Source organism: Eleginops maclovinus, chromosome 10 (assembly GCF_036324505.1).
Source record: "Eleginops maclovinus isolate JMC-PN-2008 ecotype Puerto Natales chromosome 10, JC_Emac_rtc_rv5, whole genome shotgun sequence".
Taxonomy (NCBI): domain Eukaryota; kingdom Metazoa; phylum Chordata; class Actinopteri; order Perciformes; family Eleginopidae; genus Eleginops; species Eleginops maclovinus.
The window spans coordinates 12,608,214-12,626,434 of NC_086358.1; the positions used below are offsets into that span (position 1 = coordinate 12,608,214).

General features: G+C 40.1%; 3 protein-coding genes across 7 annotated transcripts; 1 reads left to right on the top strand and 2 right to left on the bottom strand.

Moving 5' to 3' along the window:
• Positions 1–482: 482 nt before the first annotated feature.
• On the bottom strand, positions 483–5,793 carry tbcc (tubulin folding cofactor C). Of its 2 annotated transcripts, XM_063893991.1 has the most exons (3): positions 5,663–5,793; positions 2,054–2,804; positions 483–1,918 (listed from the first exon to the last, which is right to left on the bottom strand). In XM_063893991.1, the coding sequence occupies exons 2-3, from the start codon at positions 2,681–2,683 to the stop codon at positions 1,655–1,657; spliced, it is 894 nt and encodes a 297-aa protein (XP_063750061.1). In that variant the 5' UTR covers positions 2,684–2,804; positions 5,663–5,793; the 3' UTR covers positions 483–1,654. The 2 variants fall into 2 exon arrangements, with proteins under 2 accessions (XP_063750061.1, XP_063750060.1); XM_063893990.1 differs by having other exon boundaries at positions 483–2,804; positions 5,663–5,792.
• Positions 3,785–12,917, top strand: bicral (BICRA like chromatin remodeling complex associated protein). 3 transcript variants are annotated; one of them, XM_063893984.1, is made up of 13 exons: positions 3,785–3,909; positions 6,114–6,167; positions 6,379–6,424; positions 6,759–6,807; positions 6,934–6,999; positions 7,184–8,446; positions 8,541–8,589; positions 8,689–8,729; positions 8,903–8,952; positions 9,078–9,223; positions 9,329–9,423; positions 9,515–9,617; positions 10,074–12,917. In XM_063893984.1, exons 3-13 carry the CDS (start codon positions 6,384–6,386, stop codon positions 10,553–10,555), a joined length of 2,385 nt encoding a protein of 794 aa, XP_063750054.1. In that variant the 5' UTR covers positions 3,785–3,909; positions 6,114–6,167; positions 6,379–6,383; the 3' UTR covers positions 10,556–12,917. The 3 variants fall into 3 exon arrangements, with proteins under 3 accessions (XP_063750054.1, XP_063750055.1, XP_063750053.1); XM_063893985.1 differs by lacking the exon at positions 6,114–6,167 and having other exon boundaries at positions 3,836–3,909; XM_063893983.1 differs by having other exon boundaries at positions 3,853–6,167.
• Positions 12,774–18,132, bottom strand: si:dkey-21c1.4 (uncharacterized). 2 transcript variants are annotated; one of them, XM_063893986.1, is made up of 5 exons: positions 17,929–18,132; positions 15,952–17,211; positions 15,307–15,417; positions 14,452–14,568; positions 12,774–14,353 (listed from the first exon to the last, which is right to left on the bottom strand). In XM_063893986.1, the coding sequence occupies exons 1-5, from the start codon at positions 17,936–17,938 to the stop codon at positions 14,325–14,327; spliced, it is 1,527 nt and encodes a 508-aa protein (XP_063750056.1). In that variant the 5' UTR covers positions 17,939–18,132; the 3' UTR covers positions 12,774–14,324. The 2 variants fall into 2 exon arrangements, with proteins under 2 accessions (XP_063750056.1, XP_063750057.1); XM_063893987.1 differs by lacking the exon at positions 17,929–18,132 and adding an exon at positions 17,770–17,818.
• Positions 18,133–18,221: the final 89 nt, after the last annotated feature.

Consider the following 18,221-nt stretch of genomic DNA (forward strand, 5'->3'; position numbering starts at 1 on the left):
TCTCAACGCAACAACGTGACAAATTCAACTTACAGCCCCTTTGCAATTTCATAATGTCACCTACTGCAAATGTCTTGCTTTGTCTTGTCTTGCCTTGTTTTTGTATTATCATCTTTTACTTGCAAATAATGTTGATGTACCTGTACTGTTAAGTTAAGTGAACAGTAACACACCTGCTCTTTAGCATGTGTAATTAATCATGTAAACTATAATGAAGTAATTTGACAATATTAAAATGATGGATTTATCTACTGTTTTTGAACAGTGTTCACCAATTTTTCCTCAGAAGATGGAAAGGACTATTTCTTTACACTGATGTCTGCTGTACTGTATAAAATCTTATTAGATAAGTCATAGTTTCTAATGAACTCTTTGTCGTGCTCAATTGTACAAAATGCATTCTGATCTACTTCATAATATGTGTGTTTCTTTGTAAGAGGGCAATTGGTATCAAAAGGAAACAGCAGAAAAAAACAAACATGTAAAGCAGGAATACGTTTTATTTTGGTCTCATTTTAATGGCACTTTTCAAGAGCTAAGACAAGGTATTGTCGTAAGTTGTAGATCAGAGCCAGTGCCATTCAGGGTCGGTGGTTGCCAGCAGCATAAAGGCACAGCATTTCTACATGGGATCATTACTGGGCCTTTTATTCCCCTTAAATAATAACAATAAAAACAGCTTTTGAAGCATTGAGTGCTTTTGAGTTGATTCTTTGGGTGACAGTTTGAGTTGTTTTAAATCTGTGACTGTAGATTAAATTAGATTAAACAATAAGTTTCAAGTTGTTATCATTATTAAAATGACAAGGAAACAAAAACAAGCATTCTTAATTTAAATGTTCTTTGTCGATTTTTAAGTAAATTCTTTGGTCCATGTTTTTTTTAGAGAAGTTTTCCCATCGGAATATTCTATTCAAGCCAGAATTTAATTGACAATTGACAAGGAAATTGTGCCTCTTAAAATAACTACAGTGAAATCTGTACAAATCTATCTGCAGGAGATTCACAGTTAGAAATTCTGCCTGTAAGATTACCTGGTATTCAGGATTGACTAATACTTAGCTTTTAGGACAGGTATCAATATTTGAGTAAATTAAGAACAATTAATCAATTAATGATTAGTCAGCCAACAGGAGATTCATCTTCAAATACTTAAAAAAATTCTGAAATTCTTTTTTGTAAAAGATCTCTTATATTTTGTGACCAAGATATTTACTAAACTGAATATGTTAACAGTTGAAATTAAACAGTTTCTTTTGTTTCTTGTTAATCATTGGCTGCCATATCCATCATTACAAATATGAGACCATCTACAACAAGTAATATTGGCTGCGATCACCCAAAAAGTACAAATTGCCTACATAGGCTTGTATCAGCTCATACTGGGTCGGAAAAAACATTTCCAAATAGGGTTCAAATCTAATCATTAGGGGTCCGGCATTCTCTTTATGAGGACTCATTTTTGCATTTGCGACGTGTAAGCAAAAGAATGTAGGCCTTTAAACATGTTTTTTGATTTAACAGACAACCTACTGAAAACCTTCATGCAACTGTGAAATAACACAGACAAGATGCATTTTTGCTGAACTTTTCATAAAGATTTCATTGTTTGACATGTTACTTTAGTTACAAGTTATGGTTTTGGAATTAAAACCTAGAGTTCCCAGTTGGTTTTCCTTTCTGCTTCTGGGATGACATTCCAGTTAGGGGAAGGCGTTCCTGCAGCGAGCCAGTTGAAGTCATCTACCTGGCTCCAGTTGTTTCGATCCCGGTCTAATCCAGACACAATAAAGTCCTCATCCAGGGTGGGATAAGACCATGTGAACGGGGCAAAGTGAACCCCATGACAGTCCTCTACGATGGCTCGGCTGGTGACGTGCAGGTATACCTGTGTGTCTGTGGTGTTGTGGGTCCGCAGCTGCTGACAAGGGATGGCCAGAGTACTGTTACTACATTGGTCAACAAATACTGAACTTGACACGGGACCACACAGGATCTCACAGTTGTTGATGTGAGTCATGTGCAGTGTGCTAGGAGATCCAAACAGACGCACTTTGCAGTTATTCAGGTGAGTCAACAGCACGTCTTGTTTATGGATGTCCTCGGCTGTCTTTATCAGACACACATTGTCCATGTTGGAGAAACAGCACTGCAAAGACTCTGCAGGAGCTCCAACCACCTTAGTGCTACCGGTACCTGCAGGTGTGTCTATCACTGGGGGTGCAGATACCTTATCTGTTGCTTTACTGCGAGCTCTAAAGGCAAACTTCTTCTTGGGCAGAGCCTCCTCTCTGATCTCAGCGGAGGAGGCAAGGAGTTTCTGCAGAGCATCCTGGGCTCGTCTCAGCTCGTACTGCGTCAGAAACAATATGCTGTCGTTCAGAAATTTCTGCAGCTGCAGAGTTTTGACCGTCGCCTCCTCCAGTGTTTGAGTCACCACCGTCCGGTCCGCTCCGGAGCAGCTGGACAGCAGCTCCTCGATGGAGGCCTGCTCTGCGTTGAAAGTGCTGGCGAAATACTCGCTCTTTTCCTCGGCGACGGACTGGCTCTCTTTAGCTTCCTTCTTCCTCTCGGCATCCTCTGCCCTCGCCTGGTGCCGCTTCTGAAGCCGTTCTTGTATCTTGTCTGCGACACTTTCGCCGGTAACCCGGGTTTCACGGCTATGTTCAGCCATTGCTTCCATGTTGTTGCACTGTCAGTTGTTGCGGAAGTGATAACAGCATTTTCTTCTTCGTGACTTTTGCGGGCCAAAGTTGGAGCTCACCGCCACCTGCTGTATGGGACATGTCATAGCAGCAAGTGATCTGGACAAAGATACAAATGTATATTAAAAATTAAACCAAATCCTAAATATATTAAGGTTTTAGGAGGGTTGCCCTTTAACCCACCAATATAATTTTCTTTACATGATCTTTACGTCTTTACGTGATACATGTATGCTGTTTATAACCTTAATTCCAAACGTTTTTCTTCTTTTACTATGTATTTTTATTGGAACTTGGGAGAGTATCTTTTATTATTAAAATTTGTAAGGCCAATTATTATGAGGACAATCTATTTATTTTTTTTACAGTTTGGCAATTAGCTTTCATCTACCTTCAAATGTATTAGTGCCTCTATACTATTTTATGTCCTTTATTTATAGTAATAGTATTATTTGTAATATTTTAAGTGGTTTGTGTATTTTCTACTCGCTTATTTACTTATGCTTGTTATTAGTTATATTATTATCACTTATAAAATATGCTTTTGGATGTATACGTAATGCCTACGTTAGAGCATGGTCTTTGTCTTGTTTTACTTATATTGTATATATTGCCCAAAGTAAAGTTGGTATTATGGAAAACCAACATTTAATATAAGATTAAACGTAGAATACTGTAATTGCAAAAAAAACATACAGATATTTACCCAATAGAATACATTATTAAAAATGTCAATAAATATGAAAACATTAAAATGGCTTTATCTGAAATAAAATAAAAAAGTATCTATGATTGTGCAAAATTATTTACATTTTCATAGTTTATGTGTAGATTAGTAGGTAAGTCTTAAACTAAGAAGCCTTTTCCCACACAGTAAATACCGTCATACCTGAGCAACGTTAAGGTGTGGCACACACACCAGAGGCCCGCCCTCTACTGTTGGTAATGATTAAGTCTAATAAAATGTATCCGCTATTCATAATGGCATTGACGCATGTTATTATAATTCCCTTTAATATATAAATATGTCTATAAATTCTTTTGTAGTTGTTTTTTTTACATATAATTCCTATTCAAATTTCTGATAGTCGTAAACACTGTTGAGGACTGATGATTTGGGTTGCCTTGTTCTGTGCACTACCCCAACAACCCGTGCGGTGATGGCGAGGAAACCCCGTTGACAAGGCACTGCTTTTTCATGACGGTGAGTTTCCCTTTGAGTGTATTATAATTTTGTGATAAAAATTTCAAGGAAAAAACACACACAACCTCCTTCCTCCCTTCCTTCAGGGAGGGAAGAGAGTTTGAGCGGAGAGAAAAATCTATCTGAGACAGAACAGGGACAGTGAGAAAAATATATGAGTGGGAGAGGGAGAAGGAGGAGGAGGAGAAGGAGGGGGGGAGCAAATTAAAAGTTGCCAAATGGAGATATTGGGTTTCAAGAGGAGTGAGACAGGAGTAAAGGGTTTGCCTCTTTGAGTCGTCTTTATGTTGTGATAATCGGGATAAATGTTTACGGCTTGACACGGTTTAGTCCTCTGGCATTTTCGACGAATCCACCCGACGTTTTCAAAACAGGCGTCGTCGACACCGCAGCTAGCTAGCCAGAACAGGCCGGTGTTATTCGTTAAAATGTTACGGAGCTTCGAGTCCGCAGAGCTACCCGACCAGAACAAGGGCTTGTACGGAATCCCCCGGTTGAAACGCGTCGGTTCTGTATATCGAGACAAATGTGACGTTTTTCATGCTGGCAGATGAGCCACATTGAGGACAAATGAAAGCCTCCCCAACAGAGAAAGAAAGATCACGTCAGCGACGAGCAGCCACAGGCTGGACGTCGGGCGTTTTGTGCTGCTTGAATGCGATTATCTTTCTGTCGATTCAGTCTATTTTTGGAAATAAAACTTGCAAGCTGTACATTAGCTGGCTTACTTAGCGATACCATGCAGCCCTTGTAGCAGGACTGCAGCAGGGACTAGCTTGGTCTGCGTCGAAGCATTCAAGCTAGTGCGGATTTCGGAGACTACGAATTTAAGCCCTCAATTAAACAAACTCTTTAAATGTATCGGTAACGTTAACTTTATGTTCGACAACACAAATCAGAACTGGCGACAAGTCTGCAAATCCTCTGCCTTTGAGCTACTTAAAACGCTATTTTTGTCAGCTTAGGTACTTCTAGCTCTATCGTCTTTTTAAAAATGTAATGTAAGCTAACCGCTTAACTGTAGTTTACAATTAGCTTATATTTTGCTAACATTGGTAACGTTTAAAGTAACACATGATGTGCCAGTTATATACATCGATAGATGACAGAAACAAGTGTAGTGTTATTTTTGTATTTTATTTGACCTACACAGTACACATATGGAGCTTATTTTGTGAAATAAAACGTCACTGTTAATCGTTTGGTTTCCTTTTTTTGTTGGGAAAGGTCGAAATTGCTTCCTCACATTTGTGTAGCTTTGGGTCCAATTTTAAAGGAAAAAGGAGCCCCTCTGTCTGTTATAGCATATCTCCTGAAAAGAAATTGTAGCAAATTCAGTGTGGATATTAAATAAATTACAATATTCTATACTTGAGGAAGCGTTAGGTTGGTTTCATAGTATTTAAAAGTCATGGTTCTGTCAGTTTCCAGAGCCTAGTTTGCACTGCAGCCCTGTCGTTCTTTGTTCTCCCTGAACCAAAGATGGAGGCTGAACGTGGTTCTGTTGTAAGGACAGCCTATTGCAGGGTAACAGCCATTTTGTAGCATTGCAGTTTCATCTACGCAGCAACAGAGTGTATTTCTCAATGACTTTACAGATTACAACATAAAATCCTTTTAATAAGTTGCTGGATGAATGAACAAATTATTTTCTGACACATAAGCTACATTCCCTCGCCATGTGCTCCATATTTCGTAAATACAATTATAACATTAAAATAGTAACCTCATAAGATATTCAAACACTCATTACCCATTACTCAGCTGCATCATGATTTGGCCTGTAGTCCCTCTTATAATGAAGCACTAAGAGCGCTGCATACCTTTGCAGGCTGACAACTTAAAGCCAACACCTCTTTCTATGTAGAAACTCAAAACAACTATGGTATATAAATGGAGCAGCAGGGTGGAGTTATTTACACTCTAATGGCCATTTTCAGTCTGTGCAGACAACCAATGTGGGACAGCAGAGGAGGGTAATGGGTGGGAGTTTTGTGTGTGAGACAAATATCTGTAGGAGGGGATGAAGGCCATCCTGCCCTTCACTATACAGATTTACCACAGCACTGAATAACCTATTTGTATTCCTCTTCACTCCCCACACGTCACACCCATATTTTCCTTAATCTCGTCCATCTCGTTCCCACACCCTGTTTCTCACATGTTTATTTACTTAATACTAAATGCAGTTTCTCAACCTGCAGCCCAGAAAACAAAGGGTGTTAAATGACTGAATCCATGCTTCCTGCTGGAAATCTGTGAGTGAGATGTCCTTACTACAAACACAATACATATGCTCCTACTTCAGAATAACAACAAAGTAATAACTTAAGGTTTATTGTCATGATCAATGAAGCTACCAGTCATGGCTCCATGCAAATTTAAACATGAATTACCTACTCTAAAATTCATACCAGCCCTCTCCTAACCTGCTGCTTTCTATCTCGATATACCTTCCTCTTCTTTCAGGTGTCATGGATGATGAGGACGATCGCCATCTTCTTGATATTTTAGGGTAAAAAGCCCTTTTATATATGTACAGACACTAATATTGGTCTTTAATATGCAATTCATAGTGTGGCCTCACATTTTTAGGTGTCCTTATGTTTGGTTTAAATAGTTAGCTATTATTACTAGGGTTCCTCTTTGAAATTAAATCTACAAGAATCTGCCAATTTATTTGCTTATCTTTTCATAAATTAAGGAAGTTGGTAATCCAATGTTCCATTCAGGCATTCAAAGTACGGTTCTTTCAGTCACTCTAATCCAGGACCAGTTAATCAGTATTTAAACAACATTAAGTCAAATACATGTATCTAATGTTGAATTTCTTTCTGCATGTTTTTCAGAGATGTGGATGCTTTAAATGACTATCTCCATGGCAGCAACAGCAAGTCTGTGAGTGACTCTTTCCTAATGTATTCACAGTCATTCCTCACTATGTTTGTCTGAGTAATTACATCACTTTGATGCATAAAGGGTCTACTGATCCTCTGTTAACCTCTGTCTATTCTGTTTCTGCAGATTGAGGAGGATGATGTAACAAATGCAGCTTATGGGTCGGATGGGTCCTTCTTTTCGAGTGACACGGTAAGTGCACTTTGATCCAACAACCACTTAGTTGTTTTTTCAAAATGGTTCACCCTTCATAAAACAAAGTTCTAGAATAGTTTCCCCTTTATGTACATGTTATAAAAAGACCTACAAGGAAATCTGTCTTGTATGCTGCTCACATGCAAACTCTCTTTTCATTTTCTCTAAATGCTTCATTCAGGCTGGCTCCAACTCTGGCCTCAAGGATGGCTCTTCTACAATGGGTGATTTCGGCGAGGATTCAACAGGGGCAGGCCTTCAGCTCTCCGGTAGCCTTTCATTTATCGAGGATGAATTGGGGCCTGGGAATTCTCCCGGAGGGGTGGATCTTGGGGGCGAGGACCAGCCCTTTGACATCCTACAGAAGTCCCTTATGGAGGCCGACATCACAGAGCAGACGTTGGCCCAGGAGGCCTTACTGGACTCCCAGCCTGCCCCCACTCTGGTGCAGGCTCCTGTACCCTTCCCCTCCCAGCTGGTTTCTGGGGGGGGTTATGGCGGAGGAGTTGTAACCACAGCGACAGCTGCTTTCCCAACAGGCCAGTTCCTACAAGGTGTTTCCCCGCTGCCCAATGGCTCCGCCCAGCACATCCAGGTGTTGGGCTCGTTCGGGGCAGGGGGTGGTGTGATGACTCTGAGCAACTTGGAGAGAACTCCCCAGCTCGTGTTGAGGCCCGGTGCGCCTGTAGCTGCAGCAGGGGCCGCAGCAGGGGGGCAGGTCTTCGCCCCTACTCAAGGTCAGGTGGGCTTACCTTACAAAAACATCCCCCTTCAAAACATCATCATACAGAGAGGCCCAGGGGGGACACAGACTCTTGTTAGACCCATCCAGCCTAAACCCCTCCAAACTGGGGCTCAGACTGTGTACAGCCTTGGCCTTCAGCACACTTCCACCACCATGGCTAATGTAGTGAACGCTAACACTGCTACTCCTGGGGGGCAATACACAGCCAATGGCTCTATTGTAGTGCAGCCAACCCTGGAGCAGCAGCAAGCGCAGGCCCAGACAAATCTCCAGCCTGGACAGTTCTTACTGCCCAACTCCTTGGCTCTTACTCCTGCTAGCAGTATCCATAACGGCCCTACTGACCCCAACTCAAACCCCATGATTACCAGTCAGAACGCTGTGCAGATTCTTCAAGGGCAGAACTTTACTCCACAGCAGGGAGGACAGCTCATTTTGAATCAGGGGGTAGTCAGCAGGAGTCAGATTGGAGGGGGTGTAACTCAAACATGGACAGGGGTTTCTTGTGCGAACCCCGCCCCCATGCAGACGTCGTGCTCTGCCGGGCGGCTGACTCTGGTGGGTCCAGCAACGACGGGGATCGGCGGTCAAGGCCAAGTGCAGGGGGGCCACGTTCAGCGCCTTCTGGTGACACAAACTCAGAATTTCACTTCCCTGTCCCCTTTAGCCAGTACTGTGACACAGGAAGACTACAGACAGGTATAATCACTGGTGGTTTTTCTTTGTTTACATTCATAACCTGTTCCCTGGAAATGCTTATATGACAGAAACCCCTTTAATTTATCTTTTTTAGAATGCTTCATCACCTGCCCTCAATCAGGTGCAGCTCAGCAGCATCCATGGTAACAAAGGCTGACATATCTTTGTCAATACATAATATATATTTAAATGTAGTCTGCTAAATGTAATGTTTCCTTGTTGTTTTGTATGATCTCTTTTAGCCATGACAACAATGACTCAAGATTCAAAGATAAACTCTCAGGTATGTCACTCATCCCATCATGCATAATCGTTGGAGCCCAGGTGCATGAAATATTTGACAATATTTTGATAATAATGACGTTTTTATTTAAAATTGCTGTTTTCAGTCGTTTAAATATGCTCATTTCTGACACCCTATTTGTTTTGCAAAATGTGTTTTCTTTCTCCTAATAGATCAGTGCTCAGAAGAGACCTGCCCTTCCACCACTTACAAGAGGAGAAATGTGAGAATATAACTTGCTGTGTACTATTTACATACTTGTTTATGTGGTAAACAGTGGCATGTGTTTATATAGCTTGTGGTTCAGCCAATGAATGAGCCCGTCTCTTCTTCCTGACATCTCTATAGGATTTTACAGCAGTTGAGGAAGGATCATGCTGGAGTTCAGACCATAGATCTGCGTCGATTTCATTCAATTGATGATGCACTGCAGAGACTCCTCCCGTACCACGTGTTCCAGGGAACTCCACCCAGCCAGGAGGAGTTCTCAGAGGGTAAAGCCTTGAATTATTAACTTCACCCTAAATCTGCAGAAGTATAGCATGTCAAGGCATGGCTTTTACGCAAGTGAAGTTCCTGATTCTTTTTGCTTTTTACAGTTGATGAAGAATTTGAAGTAGTTGCAACTCAAGTGCTGAAGAGGACTCATACTATGGTTAACAAATACAGACGGTTACTTATGGTGGAAGCGGAGGTAGGCACACACGAGAAAAATACTTGCAAAAACAGGTGCATCATGTTGTGCCATGCACAGGGCTCACAACTTGCCTTTACCTTCCCTGCAGCGTTCAAGTCCGTCATCAGAAATGGTGATGATTGACAGGACGTTCAACCAAGAGGAGCGCAGCAACCTGACACAAGACAAACGCATGGTACTAGTAGATCCAGGTAAGACGAACAACAAAAAGAACAGAAAGCTAATAATTTACAACTGAGAAAGATTTACACATTACACATGATTTTCACCACTGACTGACTGACCCCTTTAGGAGAATATTGACAGGTCCTGAGTATTCACTTCAATGGGAGACATGAACATGAGCACAGATTATGTCCAATTCTTTTTCCCCATATTCCCCAAAGTAAAAGTTTAACCCATTTAACTCAAGTCACATATCTTTCGAACATTCTGACACTAACATGGCATTTTTTAGATAGATAAATCAGGAACTGTCTCATCAACATACTTTCGTAAGATTGGTCAGCACGGTGGTAAACCATCAGTCTTGGGACTTATTTAACTAATTTTGCGTAAGCATTTGTCAAAGGACGTCACAACCTTTGTTATAGTGACCCTGTAATTTTATACAACTCTTTTTTTTCTTCTTCTTTTTCTTTTAAAAGACACATTCTTGGAAGATTTCTGTTGTGGGAGGAAATCCAAACTATTCCAAGATCCCTCCCCCTCCAAGTCATCTTCCAGCTGTAGCCAGAATACGTCGGACATAGGCTCCACGGAGCCATCGCACAGGACAGACTCCAAGCCCGGGTTTGGAGACCCGGGAGGGGGTGAAGGTGCAGGACAAGGTGCAGTAGATAAACTCCACCCTCCGCTATTAGAAAACAAGAGTGTCCTGGAACTGAAGCGATCTCAGCAACACTACGGGCCCAGCGGCAACAACAGCCTCCCAGCTGCCAACAGTTATCCCCAAGGTAACCCCTCCCCTTTCACAGCAACGTCAAGAGGACAGACGCACTACCAGGGGTCTCACCACCTCTCTGCGCAACAGATCCCGCCCGAGTTCCCACCTCAGCTCTCCTCCCCCCCCCACGCCGACACAGACTCTGCTCTCGAGGCGGCAGTCAACAGCATCTTGGAATGTTAAGACTGATATCATCCCTAATGTATCGTTTCCCCCCCCCGTGTATTAATCTCCCCTGTTATAATTGTTGTTTTCCCCCCAAAACATCTGTGTGAAGAGAGGTTTTCTCCGGCCATGTAGCATGTATTTAGTTTGTCTTTTTTACCCATTGTTTCCGGAGGGGGTTTTGAGGCATGAAAGCACTTAATATTACCTATAAAAACCGGGAATGTGTGCAATGCAATGTACTCACAGACGGAAAATGTTTTGATTAATTTTAAGTTTTTAGAGTCTGCCATTACAGTCCCTTGAATATAAGAGTCCCTCTCTTCACACACGTTATTAATATTTTGTGCCAGTTAATTACCCCCCACTACCTATGCTGAAAAAGGAGGAACAAAATGATGACTTTGTGCCTAATTGTAGGTTTTTATTTAAGTGTTTACATGAAGGAGCTCTATTCAAAAATATCCACTGCTTCTGTTTCTTCCTGCATTACAAACATACACACAGGCTTTTAGTACAACCTGTGTGGTAGATTCATGGTTCAGAGGTGTAGATTTCCTTAGGTAAGCTCAGTAGGGACACAATCACATAGACAAATTGCACTAAACATACTGTTGCTTATTTCAGGAACTATATGAACATGTGGCTTGCTGATATAACGCTAGGCTAAATAGAATGTGAATATTTGGAACCGAAACCAAAATCTGTTCTCCTGCTTTCAGCTGCCTGCAACAAGGATAACCTCTTAATCACTCTAGAAACCAGTCAAACTAGTCACATATAAACATGTATAGTAGTGTTACTGTACTCAGCAATGCTTTATTTCTTGTGCTCAAGTCACAGTTTTTTGGCATTTTTTTCTTTTGTACCTTAAAGGTATGCAAGCCCCGACACAGACACAGGACAAATACTCAATCTCAAACACTTTTATCATTTCACAGCGTGTTGTGTCAGGGGGAGTTTAGTCCTCAGATTGAGGAAGATATGTTACAGTATGATTTTTCTTTTAAAAATTTTTCTTTCCTTGTATTTTTTAAAATTGACATTAAAAACAGTTTGTTGTTCCCCGGCTTTGTGAAGATGACAATATGGTCATTAGTTTAAATGATCCTGAAGGGTCATTGATTGTACGTATGTTGATCTGCCTTCTGCATATAATTATATACTGATCATATCCAGCTATCTATGCTTTACGACAGTGACATGGCAGAGTGTGTGTTAATCAGGACACATTCACATGGTCTATGACTATGTTTTCATCTAGTTTGGTTGTTTGATTACCTTACTCTTGACTTTGTTCACGTTCACTCGATGATTTCATCGCTTTACAGTGGTTCTTTTAAGCATCTCCTCTCTTTTACCCTTTCAGCAGCGCAACCAAAATTCAAAATAGGAGAGAAAGTGGCTTTGTCCAGAATCCCAGTCAGATCTTTACGTCTTTGTGCTGTTAACAACCGCTCTGCAGTGTTTCCTCTGGAGCTGTGCCCCTAAAGCTCCCATATGGTTGTGTCTTGAGTATTTTTTTGTGGTTTTTATAGTTCAAACTTAAATTATTGTTCAATTGCATCATGTTGTAGAATTAATCAGAAATATTGGCCAGATTTTTATTTTTAAGTGCATTTCTTCGCAAACCTATAGAAATCTGCACCATATTAAAAGCAAGGCAAAGCAATTTACAAACCAACACAGCACCACAGCTTGGTTAAATGCTGACTCTGGATAGTGTCACCTTTCTGCCTACATGAGCAGACTGAAAGCCTTTTGCATGGGGATGGGTAGAAAACAAACGTCTTCTTTTTTTTCTGTCTGAGTGCCAGTGGCCATCGCAGCCGGCCTGTATCTCTGCCTCAACCCTTGTAGATCTACCAGTTCACACTTAGAAAAAACTCCCGCTTTTGAAATGAAATCTCTGTCATGTGAGATTTGCTTAAGTGGCTGCTGCAAGACTTTGTGCCTCTAGCGCTCGTTTCCACAGGAAAGTTAGTAATTGCTGGTTCGTGTTATCTGGATGCACTTCAGTGTCTGAGCGCCTGGTTGAAACATACTGTGCTTTTTCCTTCCCTGTTATGAGTTCAATGATGTTTTTCCTTCATTTTCACTGTTGTTTTGTCTCACTTGATTTGTATAGTTTGTTGTTTTGTACAAAAATGAAAAGTGAAACACAAAATATTTATAATTTTTGTATGGAGAAAAAAAAAAGAATGTAAAAAAAAAAAGTAAACGAGAAAATGGAAATTATTTTTTATTGTGTTGGCTATGAAGTGGAGTCCAGAAAAAATCATTATAAAAATACTGTCATTTCATCATTTGTAGCTAATGTGTGTTCACTACAGCAGCAAAGAGAGTCAACAATAAATCCATTTTGAATACAATAACAATACACTGCAGTCCAGACTAGATCCTCCTTCAGCGTCCCTCCATTACTATTCTGTGAGTGTTCACATACAGGCACCGACAGACTAAGCATGCATAATAACATCATGTGACAGGGGAAGCATTTCCAAAAGAAAAACACATTTGTTAGCCTAGATAAGATCTTTCCGCAGTTTCAGGACATGTTCCTTTTTATCTAAATCTCCACTGCCAGAGCAAGATTATAATCAAGTTAAAAAATCTATTGGTTCCCTTAATCCCCTCATGGACCCAAGCCCCATTGCCTCTGCACAAAGGAGCTAAGAAAACTCTGCATAGCAAACATTTGACTGCCAAGCCCTTTTGGTTTTAGTAACAAAACACAACAATGACACCTAGTGGAGCCCTTTGGAAACACAGTGGGACTCACAGTAAAAATAAATATTCAGCAGTTCTTTAGAACAATCTTCCTTCTCAAAGTAAAACAAGATACGAATTAAACTACCTTTAAATAATACAATCATATGTAAGTAAATAAATAATTTGATGCAGTGCAAACAGCTTTCACTTCATATCAAGTTGAATTAAACTGCTACTATCAGAATTTATACCCCTCGGGTTGTAAAGGAATAGTTCTACATTTTGGGTAAATAACTTATTCCCTTCCTGGTCAAGAATTAAATAAGATTATGAATACCTAATTCCTTACTGTCTTTAATACAGGGCTACGGCCAACAACTGGTTAGCTTAGCATAAAGCCTAGAAACAGCCAGTCTAAACGGCCGTGACCAGAGGTATCATGTTTTTTGGGTTGTCTGCCCCATTGTCGTGAATAACATTATCTCAGGAACGCCTGGAGGGAATTTCTTCAAATTTGGCACAAACTTCCACTTTGACTCGAGGATGAACTGATCAGACTTTTGTGGTCAAAGGTTAAAGGTCACTGTGACGTTATAAAATACATCTGTGGCCATAACTCACAAAGTCATACGCTAATTATACAAATTTCACAGAAATATCTAATAGGACAAAATTATGAAATTTTGGAAAGACATTAAAGTAAAATGCAACTTGAGTGGTTGGCAAAAGCATACAACCACAGAAATTTTATTTTAAGGATAAAACTAATTTGATTAAAGATACAGGGTAAAGGGGCTGGTAGGTGGATTAGCAGTTTCAAAGAGCCAGGCTAGCTGTTTGTCCTTGTTTCCAGTCTTCATGCTAAGCTAACTAACTGCTGTTTGTAGTTTCCTGTTTAGAGTCAAAGATGAAAACAGAATAGACTGACTGAGGTCGAGCTTCAATACATTATGTAGAAATGTTTGGATCTGGGCTAAATATATTACTATAAAGAAAATAGATGCCTAAAAAGTGCTGAACAAAGTTGAGGTTTTCTTATACGGAGTCAAGCTTGTCCTAACATCCTCCCCTGACATCAGTGGTACTTCCTCCAGCGATCACGCTCTGGGGAAAAAAAACACATCATTCATGAACACACTCAGTAATCAAAATATATGTAGCCCATTACATAAAGCAACAGTGACAGAATACTTCACACTTACTTATATGTGAGTAACTCCAGATGTAGCTGACCACACAGTATCCTGCTAACAACATGTTCAGGCCACCTATTCCACCTTTCTTCACTTGAAAATACTTGTTGTTATACCACTGCCAGCCTGATGGAAGCACAAAAGAGGAGAGGAAAAATAAACATGAAGACCTGTTACAAAGAGTTAGAGTAAAGGTATTCTCTCCAAAACAAACAGACGTGTGATTTAGCTGGACAAACACTGAATAGAGCAAATGAAATTCAGTTTTTCCCTGGAGCTGTCAATAACTTTTGCTCAGTTTGTTTCTCTGATAACTTCAAATCAAGATGTCTAATGACTCAAATCCTTCATCCAGGAAAAACAAATAATTATAAAAGAACAAGATATAAGTGTTGTGTTAAATTCTGGTTTAAAGTGGATTAAAAGTAAATGTATTATAGCTTCTGGCAGATAACCAACTACCTGACACAGGCTCAAAGGAGATACATCACCATAATACAATGAACAAAATAAACATTGACTTTAAGTAAATGTTTTATGTCAACAGGTTCCACATAATTGTATGAGGTTAGTTGAAAGCAATAGTTTTAAGTCAAACCTTTTATGTTTTATTCAAACTTAATACTATTGCTTTCAACTAACCTTATACAATTATGTATAATTTGTTTACAATATACATTAATTTAAGTCAACGTTTAAAAAAATGTCAGCGATGACTGAAATGACTATTATCTTGTTTACAATACAAAAATCCTCAAGGAAACACTCTGTATAAAGAACAATAAAAGACAAAAAACAGTAGATGAACTGGTCTGTTCTGTGCAATAAATATTTGTATACGTGTTGGATGTGTGTGTTAGTCACCTCCTGTCACCATTTTCACTACATCTTTAGGATGGCGGGGGGTTTTGTAGGCCAGCCACTGAGGCAACTCCCTCAATCGCACCTGTCCAAGACTCCGCTCTGTCAGACCACCTACACAATTATGACAAAGATAAAGAAAAAGGATAAATACAATCTGAGGATACAAAAAATATATATAACTACTTATCCAAATATGTAAAAAAAAAATTAAAAAAAGACTGAAAGAATAAGTAACCAAGACCCCTTTAAAGCGATAGTGCGTCTTTTTTTAATTGGGTGGTATGAAGTACTCCATATTTAGTTATTAATTATAATAGGTGACGTAATCGTTCTGAAACTAAGCATGGTACTAATGTAGACGGGGGCAAAAGCAACATTTATCTTAGCCATCTTAAAAAATAATAATATCAGTTTGATTTACGCTGAATTTACAATATTTCTTTGTAGCCACCAAACTACTTATACTACTTTCACCTCGCAGAACACGGAAGGTTTTAGTCTACCGCTGCTTTGATTGGTTGAATAGTAAGTTATTGTGTGACTTGAATGCTAACTAACCACTATAAATATGGATATGCACCTCTTTCCCTTTAAGATACATTTCAGTCTGTACTATGGAGGTTTTTTGCCCAGCTAAACACCCACCTTTAGTTCCATCAGCAGTGTTTTGGTTCCTGACCTCGTACCGCAACTTCAAACCATCATCAGCTCTCGATGTGCCACACCTCAGTGCCGTCAGAGGGTGGGAAAACCTTGTGAGTGATGATGACATTGAAATGAGTCCTGGTACCTTCATCCCCTCATGCATACCGACTGTATGTGAAGGGGACGTGTCTTTGCTCGTCTGAGACGGTAGAGGGCCAGGAGAGAGGAGAGCTGCAGGGGATGTTAGCTTTAACTGTTGCAGGGGTATTAACGATAATTGTTTAGACTTTGAACTTATTCTCATAACTGATTGTAACTCTGTATGTTGTGAAGAGGTGCAAGGCGGCTGGTCTGACAGAGTATTCATTGTAACCAAGCAGCTGACTTTATTCCCTGCTGGGAGTGGAACTGCACTGAGACTGATTTTGCTGCTCGGATCATCTGCAGTATCAATCCGGCTAAGGATACTTGTGCTGCTGGACTGACGGGCTGCATTAGCTCGGCCTAACGTGGCTTTAACTCCCTTGAGGGTAATCCTGGCCTGGTGACCGCTTTCTGATTTAAAAAACATCTCATTCTCAGATAAATCCCCCAATCTTCCTTCAGTGTCCACCCAGAGGTTGTCCCTGACATCTTCTTTAGAGGCCAGAGAGGTAGAGGTATCTTTTGCTGTAGAAAAGGATTGTGCAGTTGCCTTTTTCTTCTTTGAATTCTTCACATTAGTGGGCTTGGCCCTGTCTTTTATTGAGTTTTTGTCAGGATTAGTTTTGGGCAGGTTTTCCGAGGCAAATCTAGTCCCCTCGAGTGATCCCTTAGAAACCGGTTGGAATTTTTCTGCTTCTATCAAAGCACGGAGACTCTGCTTTTTGCGTTTAGAGATGGTGGGAGATGGATGTTGCAATGGGGATGTAATGGAGGTGGTTGTAGATATGGGAAAGTTGGCTATTTGTTCGGACAGCTTTGGTTTCTTCTTCTTAGCTGATGTTGGAGGGGATGCAGAACTCGGGGGCGATGGCTGTGTTGTTTCTGCTGCTGATGCCAGAGACATCTTTTTACTCTTCTTTGACTGTGGACTTGTTTCTTTTGACAATGCCTGTGTCGAGTCTGGTTTGGACAAAGTTGCAGTGAGCTGAGAAGATGATGTCTGATTCACTGGGACATCATGTTTGGTTGGATGTGTTTTGGAGCTCACTGCTGCCTTACAATGTGGCAGATGACTCTTCAATCTTTTGTACGTTTTCCCGCAGAATGGGCACACCTCTGAGGGGAAAAACAGTGAAACAGTGTGTGATTACACCAAGTAGACAAACACTTCCACATTTAGATCATGTCTAAATGTACGCTTTTTTTTTTTACTTTATGAGATTTCTCTGCTGATTATTTTCATGAGAAATCAACCGTTTTTGTCTTAAACCTTAGAATGTAAAAAGTGAAATATTCAAATTGCCTATATTGACTCATATTTTCTCAAATTGAAAGGTATTTTACTTTTACTGTTATACACATTTCAAGCATCAAAGCTGCACATATGAAAAGCTGGAACGAGAAATCCTTTGAAATGTTGCTTTAAACATTTTTTTTCCAGAAGTAAATTATCAAAACTGGTGTGGAATGGATGTGTAAAGTAGAAATAAATACAAATGTGTCCACATTTAAGAACCGTAAAATTGTGCTTTTTTTTGGTAAGATTTTGAAATCATGACTTTTACTTTAAACGGAGTATGTTTGTAGCCTAATGATGCTACCTCTCCTTAAGTATGATGTGAATACTTTTTCCACCACTGCTATATGTCCTGACCTTGAAGGAAACGTACTTACAGCACTACTGCAGAATGTATTTCATTAATAAGTAGTGCAGCCAGTTGCGACAAAACGAATAGGCTAATGCAAACCCATTTAACTTCTGGTGTCATTAAGTCACGTGGTGAATCTGCTTTTGTGAGTCACACAACAGTTCTATGAGATAATGACACTTACCAGAGCTCATTTTGCAGGCGTCTGTCAACACAGCCAATCAGGTTTCAGCAAATTCGAAAAAGTTAGAACGAAAAAGTTGTAAAAGCGTCAAAGAAAAATGTGAAGTGACACATATGTACACATTCATACAAAGTTGGTCAACTTCAAAACACGTTTGGTTGAGTAGAAACCTAAAAACACATTTCACATGTTGCGTTTACACGGAAGGACCCTTTAGGTAGCGCGCTGGGAGCCTGACTGTAAATATTTAGATAAAATAAATAAAATGAATTCATAAGGGTTGGGTTATGAAG